The sequence below is a fragment of the Anarrhichthys ocellatus genome, unplaced genomic scaffold, assembly GCF_004355925.1.
Source record: "Anarrhichthys ocellatus isolate YVR2014 unplaced genomic scaffold, GSC_Weel_1.0 scaffold55, whole genome shotgun sequence".
Lineage (NCBI taxonomy): Eukaryota > Metazoa > Chordata > Actinopteri > Perciformes > Anarhichadidae > Anarrhichthys > Anarrhichthys ocellatus.
This window is the reverse complement of record NW_022280085.1, coordinates 2,246,083-2,255,109: the sequence shown is the minus strand read 5'-3', so window position 1 is coordinate 2,255,109 and position 9,027 is coordinate 2,246,083. Positions and strand designations below refer to the sequence as shown.

The 9,027-nt window shown below is 49.3% G+C and overlaps 1 protein-coding gene across 3 annotated transcripts; it reads right to left on the bottom strand.

Annotated features, from left to right (window-relative positions):
- Nucleotides 1-737: 737 nt before the first annotated feature.
- LOC116396432 (nuclear factor interleukin-3-regulated protein-like) lies at nt 738-8,726 on the bottom strand. Of its 3 annotated transcripts, none has more exons than XM_031871042.1 (2): nt 8,517-8,726; nt 738-3,129 (listed from the first exon to the last, which is right to left on the bottom strand). In XM_031871042.1, the coding sequence occupies exon 2, from the start codon at nt 2,652-2,654 to the stop codon at nt 801-803; it is 1,854 nt and encodes a 617-aa protein (XP_031726902.1). In that variant the 5' UTR covers nt 2,655-3,129; nt 8,517-8,726; the 3' UTR covers nt 738-800. The 3 variants fall into 3 exon arrangements, with proteins under 3 accessions (XP_031726902.1, XP_031726903.1, XP_031726904.1); XM_031871043.1 differs by lacking the exon at nt 8,517-8,726 and adding an exon at nt 7,557-8,295; XM_031871044.1 differs by lacking the exon at nt 8,517-8,726 and adding an exon at nt 5,724-7,403.
- Nucleotides 8,727-9,027: the final 301 nt, after the last annotated feature.

Genomic DNA, 9,027 nt, shown 5'->3' with positions numbered 1-9,027 from the left:
AGAGGCGTTTTCTTTAATTCTAGTGGGTCCTGTAGCAACAGTGGACGACGTGGTTGTATGTTAATTGTGATTCATAATAGGATGGTCACTTTCAAAAACCCTCTTTTTACCATTGCAGGTGTGTCGCGCTTTACGTTGAATTTGTATTCAAATTTCTTTGTAAAATATATATTTATAATAGATACATATATTCATATATCACAGTAATATACAAACCAAGTGCTTTAAAAAATAAAGGTGACTGCGATCTTTCGTGAACTAATGGAGATGGTTGGGGAGTGTATGGGTTGGTAGAGGTAGGGTCTGGGAAGAGGTATGGAACTCGGTGTTTGTAGTGTTGGTGCTTCTTTGGTCGAGGGAATGTCCCCAGTGTACGTTTGCATTAGATTAAGGCAGATAGCCACACGTGTATGTTTGTCTACGGTCGGATATGTACCAAATTTGTAGTACTGATAAAGCTCAAAACTTCTCCTTGTCCTACATTCTCGTTTGTGATCTAAATGTCAATGTGCTCTGCTGTGTTTTTGTTGGATGACAAAAGTAGAAAAGCAGGTAGTTCCATTCCTCCTCTCATCACATAAAAAAAAGTGCTTCTGTAAGTATGGAGAGGATGTAAGAAATGACAAATCTGTACAATATATACAAATATGATACAGCCCTACAAGATGTCCAGCCTTTTTGGTGACGTTGGGGATAAGGAAGTAGAGAAGTCCCAAGGGCTTGAGGAGGGGGTTTGATTATAGGGTAAAGGCATGATGGCAGGGTAGTTCAGGGTAGTTGGAGGAGACATTGTCTTTCACCTAATCTCGCCTCTTGTTTCGTCGTCCTTCCGTCTCCTTTTTCCCGCTCTCCGCCCTGCCCCTCTCCCCTCCAGCGGGGCTCTCTCGCATAACGTTCTGCTGCGGCGTGAGTGACAAGTAGGGGTGCTGGGGCAGGGGAGGCGGCGTGGCAGACGGAGGGGTCGTCGGGGATTCCTGGCCGGAGCAGTTGCCCCCGCTGCTCCCGGTGCTCATGGCCCGGTGTTTGAGTCTGAGTTTGTGGGGCAACGCTGTGCCCTTCACCTCCCCCTGGGGATCCCGGCCCTGGGCCTGAGAGCAGCCCTGGGAGGAGGGCAGAGTCGAGGCAGGATGGTGGAGGCTGGTAAGATGCTGGCTGTGGTAGCTGCCCAAATCTGAGCAAGACGAGGAGGGGGACTCCTCATCGTCCGTGGACGCGTCTTTATCAGAGCTGTGGTGATCTCCATCGCTGGATGACGTGTCCTTGGTATTTGATTGGCCTCGGTAGTAAACCTCGCCCCCGTGCCCGCCCTCGTAGGTGAGCACAGGTGGCTCCTCGTCTTGGGCACTGAGGTATGAATGATGGGGCTGCTGATGAGGGTGGTACAGGTAGGAGTGGTTGACCCCCTCCACTTGTTTGTGGAGGATCTCTGCAGACGAGTCTCTCTCCTGCTGGTGCTGCTCCTGCTGCAGGTGCTGCTGGGAAGGTTGGCAAACTCTGTACCCCTGTCTCTCTCCAGCCTCGTCACGGCTGTCTGAGAGCTCATATGGAGGGGAGTCTAATGTCTTCCTCTCCAGCTGCTTCGTCACCTCAGCCAGTGTCTCTGTGGAGCTCTCTGTAATATACTGGGGCAGCCGACTGGCACAGGTCTGGCTGCTGCCGCCGCTCTGCTTCTGGCCTGCCGGCACATCGATGTCCTGGTGCCTCGTCAGGGCGTCCACAGGATAGGAGGCGCTGCTGGAGCCATACAGAATGACGCTCCTCTGGGCAGCGGGTGGGTGGGGGGCAGGCTGGCTGACGGTGTTGATAGCAGTCGCAGGCTCCTGATGGGGTTGTTGTTGTTGTTGATGGTGGTGGTGCTGCTGTTGGCCGTGATATGCGGCCTCCAGATCCTGAGAATGCTGCTGGATCTGGTGGTGAGTGGGCACCGAGGCCAGACCACGTTGGATATTGAACATGATCTCGGTGGTGGTGCCGCCATTGGCGATGTCCATCTCCAGCCTATCGCCCTCCTGTTTGATCTCGAAAGGAAGCGGCTCAGGGGTGTCCCTGGAGGAACCGTCGGACATGTCGGAGAGGGAGCCACATGGGGAGTATTTCACCATCTCCCTGTGGCCCTCGCTGCGTCCAGACTGCTCAGTTTCTGAGGAATCGGAGTTCATCATCACCTGAGAACCGCTGGAGTAACCGCTGGAGTAGTACTGGGTCGAGGAGGAGGACGAGGAGGAGCCTCCATTTGCCGTGTTGCTGCTTCCGCCCAGCTGCTGACTCTTTTCAATGTAGGAGGCGGTGCTTATGAGGCCAAAGCGCAGCTTCAGCTGGAGCAGCTCGGTCTTGAGCCTCACGTTCTCATCGTTCAGGGCCATGACACGGTTCTCCAAGACCATATCATTGAGACGTCGCTTCTCCCGGGAGCGCTTGGCGGCCTCGTTGTTTTTGCGGCGTTTCTCCCAATAGCAGGCGTCCTTCTTCTCATCCGAAATAAACTCGCGCTTTCGCCTGCAGCTCATGCTGGGTTTGGACTTGCCGAGGCGGCCCATGCGAGTCGGACTCCCTTCGGCCGAAGGAAGAGACTCCTCATAACTGCTGAAGGTCTCACAGTTATTATTCTCAGAGTTTTTGTTTAATGTTTTAAGAGCTGACGTCAGATTTTCCATTTTGCAGCCAGTTTGAAATGGTGTTTTTTTGAGGAAAGTACCAGGTCAGAGGTCAATGGGGAGGGGTGCCAAAAACAACCTTGAAGGTTCTCTCGCAAAGTTCTTGTTCTGCTTATTGCAGTTTCAGTGCAGTCGTGACAGGAGGGGACTCAAGTGTCCAAAGTAGCAAAAAAGACGTAGCTCAGCATTAGTAACCCTCATTTATTCACTTGAAGGGGTTTGGTGCTTCAGTGTCCAGACTCTTCACAGATCCTAAGTGGATCAGATCAGTCTTAGAAAAGCACAAATTTCTTTTTTTTTCCTCTTGCTTTCCCGCTGTTGGTTGTCAAAGCTAGGCTGGCGGAGAAGTGTCCTAGATCTCCACGTAAACGGTAGGATGTAGGTCAGCCCGTCTACCTCGGAGTGTCAGTCTCTTGGGGAGCTTCGTTCTTGCTCCGTCCGTCTGTCTCTCTTCGGTTGACTGCTAGATGAAAGGCTGCAGAGATAAAAGAAAAAGAGAAAAAATACATATTAATCCATGTGGACTGCTGGTGCACCATTATGCATTCTCATAGCAGACTCAAAATGATTTATTCTGAGGTATTTTTTGTCATTTCTGTTGTTTTCAGCGTGCATAGTGATCAAAGACTCATCCGTACATCCCAGCAGCTTTCCTCTGCTGTTTTGGCACGTCTGGCTTTAAACCGCGGTATCGCCGCTGGCAGCTAATGAATGGCCGCTGGACCTCCCCGTCTGACCTTTTGGCCCCGCTATTGATCTGCTCTGTCTGCAGCCTATGACCCCTGACCTTTACCCCGGCATGTAGATGTTGACTTTGGGACGTAAAGAGGGCATTGAGTTTGTTGCGAGGCGGATGACACCACTTCATCTTATCACCCAGTAGCTATAAAAGCTTTCAGTGTGACTTCTGAAACATGTGGAAATGTCTGAGCCCACATTTAGTTTTTTTTGGAGGCTGCAGAAATCCAAACTAAAAGACTAATGGCAACTGAGGCAAGTGCACGCATGAAGTTAATGATAACATATTGCAACGCCGCAGAAATTGCATCAGTCTGACACATGCTGAGAGTACAGAACTTGACTGTTTAAGGATTAGCTCTCTTTGTTTGCCTGAGGAGTATTTTGGCCCAGAGGGTGAGTCAGACGCAGAAGCTGGTGGGGATCCCTGGATACATTTTAGAACATTTCACATTAAAAAAAAAAAACCCTACATGAGTGACTACCCACTGCTTTTCCACTGACACACCCCATCCACAAACACTGCTGAAGCCCCCCCCATCCCCCACCCAATGCGTTTGTCCTCAGAGGAATGTGGCAGCATTCTTCGCCAGAAACAACTCCAAAGCCAAATCAATGATGCGGAGTGAGCAGATAAGGCAGACAAAGGCAGCGAGCCGGCGCAGGTCAAGGATGAAGAGGCTGAGACCGGGGGACGGATTCGGAAATGCGGGGGGGCAGCTGCGAGGTGGGGCACCGACAAATATAGGTCAAGACCTCCTGGAAAGAAAGGGGAGGGGGGGAGGGGGCGTGGCGAGACACGGGCAGGATGAACTCAGCCTGTTAACATTTTGGGGTGAAACGCGAGGGTGGTCTGAAGTCTCATAATAAATACGGAGATGGGCTCCTCAGAGCTCGGACACAGCAGGGAGTCCTCCGTAATAAGCCGAACAGGTGTTCATTATCAGGGCGTAACACCAATTACTGAGCAGGACAGAAAAATGCTCGTTTTAAATGCTGGATGGCAACTCCAGATTCAAATATCTCAACCACTACAGTAAAGAAACATTTTTCTAATTAGGTCCCAGCTATAGTTTGTGCTTCCGCGTGACATAATAACAACAAACAAATGATATCAAACTAACAAAAGCGGATTGGCAAATTGACTGGACTGAAGTACGTGTGTTCAGTAGATCCCATCTGTTTTTACCAGCCGCAGTGTAAGTGCGTCTGCGCTCCTTGATAAGCGCCATTACACTGTCTGAATCTGTAATCCCGTAATCTGGCATGGTTGTTTGCACTGTTTATACTCTGCTCTTCCCAGGATCTGACACCATTACGTAACTGCAGGCGTATCCTGCCAATGAATATGAATTTGAGACCCAATTCTTAGAATAAAAAACTGTATTTTACCTCTATAATGCAGACAATGAAAAAATGCATCTCCAAAGAATCAAATCTAACAATCTACATCATACACACTAAATATTTGTCTGTGATTTATTTATTATCCTCCCGAGCCAAAAAGAAACCGATTAAGACTTTTTTTCCTCAGCGTGTCCCACTGACCCAGAAACTGGGGACCGACTGCACTCTGTAAACACAAGTCTGAGCGGCATGACCCGCCACAACATATGGGTCAGCCGAGCCGCGGAGAGGTGAAGCGGGCGAGAGACGAGGGAGGGATCAAAAAAAAAAAGACAAAAAAAGGAGCCGATAAAAAGAACAAAGAGGCGCTGAGAATTAGAGAATTTCCTGAATATAGACGGAGGTGAGAGCATGTGAAGCGGAGACAAAGACAAAATCAATGAGGGAGAGTTAGTTAAAACAGATGGAGAATAGATTATACTGTAGCTGGATTTGGGGGGGACAGTGGCAATTCCGACAATGTTGGTATTGCATCAATAGAAGGGATGTGTCACCCATAGCAACAAAAAAAAAGGGGGAGAAGGTGGGTGGGTGAGGGCAGCCAATCATATCGGACTCTCTCTCCCTTCCCTCAGAACCAACGTTCTGTGGCAAAAGGAGACTTGATTGACGTCACCAGAGCGCGTGCATGAGCCTGGCACATGAATGAACTCTGGTGTTTAATGAAGTCACCTCGCAGAATTCCACCACGTGAATGAGCGTGAATCACACTGACCTACATCGCGCGCGCGCCTCCTCCTTTACGGTCCGTAATCCGTTTCATTCACTCTCTTTGTCGCCAAAATTACAAAGGCTGTACTCAGGGGGGTTTAGAGCGGAAACACGGCGAGTAAATCCCCGGCGGGCCAAGTTAAAAATGCAGCCCCCCTCCCCAAAAAAAATTGTGCATGCAACAACAATCCCGCTGAAGCGAGCGGAACCCACAGTGCATTGCAGCAGCCGCTCCTCAGCTCGGTGCTCCGTGACCTAGATACTCTTTCCGATCCATCATGGTTCTTCACGTGTCATCGGTCGGTCTCTGTGGCATTTGTGGAATGATAGCGCAGTAAAAAAGGACTCGCTCGCAGAACCACAAACCGCATGGGCACCGCGCCGCAAGAGTCTAAATGTAGCGATGAGCTCTGGAAACGGTGGATGGAGTTCTAACACCCCCCCCTCTGGCACGTGTTTGTGTGGAGCGTTTCAGGAAATGGGAGCAGGTCTAAAATAAATAGGGATTCTTCTCCCCTCCCCTCATGGGAATAACGCAATGTATGGCACGTGGTGCAGGGTTTGGGGGTCGTGGGTGGGGTCTGCTTTAATTCCAAGTCTGAAGGGCTGAATTTATCTTTCCAAGAAAAAGAAAGACGACAAGGGGAGAGGGGGGTGAGGTTAGGAAATCAGGCAGCACGCCAGCAAGGCGGAGTCCCATCCAGCCTATCCTTGTTCCATATCACCCTCTCCAAAAGGGGGAGAGAGACTAAATAAATAAAAGAAGAGATGAGTGGCCTCCATGTGTTGCAGCAGTCCCATGTGCTCCCTTGGCCTACTAAACGCTGTAATTCTCTGCGCTGGCCCCAAAACCGCAGCACAAAAACAAAGCGCGGCCCTCACAGTTTGATCGTCTGACATGTGCCAGGAAGCACAGGGAAAGTCAGGAGGGCCACAAACTGCCCCCCACGCGCTCTGCACCATGACAGGGGACAGGGTTCCATCAAACCTAATTAACGGCACAAAAGTTTCCCAAGCAATTAGGTGATGTAATTGGCTGTATATTTAAAAAGGGTGTATTTGTTATCCTTGTCTTCTCTTTCTGCACGCCAGCCTCTTTCTTTGTTGTGGTGGTGCAAGGGTTTATTTTGTTTTTTGTTTTTTTATTACCCCCCGTAGGACTAATGTGACCTACATTCATAACTGGCATAGAGACCCAGTGTGCGCAGCGCCAGCCAATTGGAAGCGGCCGCTCCGCACCGCAGCGAAGCGCAGGGTTCATATAGCCACAGACTATATGTGTGTGTGTTTTGTTTTTCGCCGATTGCATAATCTGCCCCGCACTTTGATCCGTTTTAATTATTTAATTCATGTATTACGCAACCCTCTGCATAAGAGCTCTTCGACGTACCCAGCGCGGTACGCAGCAGCGACGGATGCGGCACACGTGCACACTTTGCAATGCGTATCAAGTCTCCATGCCCACGTGCAGTGCATGAACCACAAAGCCGGTGTGGAAAATGAATTATTATTGTTTTGTCTTTCAAAACAAAACGTAAAACATCCCATAAAACACACCGATTTGCCTGTTTTTAATATTATTGTATCACCTGTGTCCCATGTGTCTCAGTAAAGACACCGTCTCCACCACTAATGAGACAATGCTGGACTGCAAGCAAACTGAGTTTAACAGGCGCGTTCAAGTTCAACAGAAGGTTGTGTGTATGGTTTAATTCCGCTGGTTAAAACAACATCAACACATTGCATATCATTCACAACACATTGTGAGAAATCTGTTGCCGCCGCGTGCCTCCTTTGTTGCTCCGTCTGACAGATCCTATTCATGCATATTTAATCGCAGCCTCAGTCATCCGAGGCGACTGCAGGAATCTATCTGTGCTGCAAAATATTAACCCCCCCCCCCCCCCCCCAAAAAAAATAAACACGATCTACACATTTTCATTAAAATAAACACCTCTCTCTATTAGCTGTCATCTGAGCCGCTCCCGGAATAACAGCAACACGTCTGACCCACATTTGATCCAGATGTTCTGATCCACACCTCACCTGGCAACACCGTTCTTTATCCTTTTTTTCCTTCTTCTATCAAGTCCGAGCCGAGGTCGTTAAAAGAAAAGTCAAAGAAGTAATAAAAAAAAACACAAAAATGTCCACATGTGTATCCAAGAGGATGGATCCGGTGCGCTCTGGAACGCGCGGCTTCTCCTTCAGACTGCGAAGAGCCAACTAAGAGGTTAACGGAGAACTGCCAGCCGCGTTAACCTTTACAGAGAGCTGCTACACGTGACATGGAGAAGCGTGTCCTCAGTGCCTGCATGGGAGTTTTTATTGTTTTATTTTAATCTCCCTCAGTTGTCTGTGTGGACTACTAACCCAAAAGAAGCTGGGTATTAAAAAGTCCAACAACATATAAAGGTGACCCTGAACGTTACTGACGCAGGATATTCTCCTTCTGTAGCCTAATAATAATAAAATAATACGAACAATAATTACCCGAAAGCTTATTCGCCCACTAAACAGAATCTGGGATAAACGTACTAAACGGGCCCCTGAATGCACCACAACAACCCGCGAATACACGCACCGTGAACACAGCAGCGCGGATGCGTTGATCCTGCCTCATTACCACTGTGGCACCGCTTCAAAAAAACATCCACATCCGCCTCCGTGCGTTTCCAGCAAGCCCACCGCACCTTTTTTTTCTTTCCTGAAGGAATCCCGAAACCTTGCGCTATCCCTAACCACACACCCCCTCGCCCCCCCTCCCTCATCCACACACAGAGACCCTCACACATTCTTCAGAGGGGGGGGGGGGGGGGGGGGGGTGCTGCAACCTCGCCTTGACATTGAGAAAATGCCCCCCAAGCACCAAAACAAACACTCGTGGTGCTAAAGCAGAGATGGATTTCTTCACACCAACGCAAGATATTGAGAGAGCCCGGGTATCACACTCCGCATCACATATTAACGTAACAATGCCGTTATGAATAATAATAACCAACTTACCCTTTTTTATTTTTTTGGTCTTTAAAAAAAAGGGACAGAATCCACAGAGGACACAGATTTCACGTCCAAACAATCCGCTCTTTTTGCGCACCGGCTGCCGTCCGTCACTTTCCAAAAATCACCAGCTCTCCGATTAGCGCAGGTACACGCGAGAGTGCGAACACACTGCCGCTTGTTTGCAGTGCGCTCCTCATGTCATGTTTGCTCCGATTCCTCTCTCTCTCCCTCCCTCCCTCCCTCTCTCTCTCCCTCAGAGTCTCTGAATGTATGTTAGTAGGTCAGTTGTTGCATAACAGGACGCTTTGAGTGCCTAGTCACGTTTTTTTGTTTCTCTCTGTGCTCTGCTCCCTCCCTCCCCTCTCTCTCGCCTTCAAATCCTGTTGCATGGGAGGAGATGTGATGTGGAGGGAGCCTAGGGGGAGGAGAAAGGGCCTGGAGGGGGAGGGACTTGGCTCACCGCCAGACTCAGTCATGAACATAAGGTTACTATGACAAAAGACAAACTCTAAAA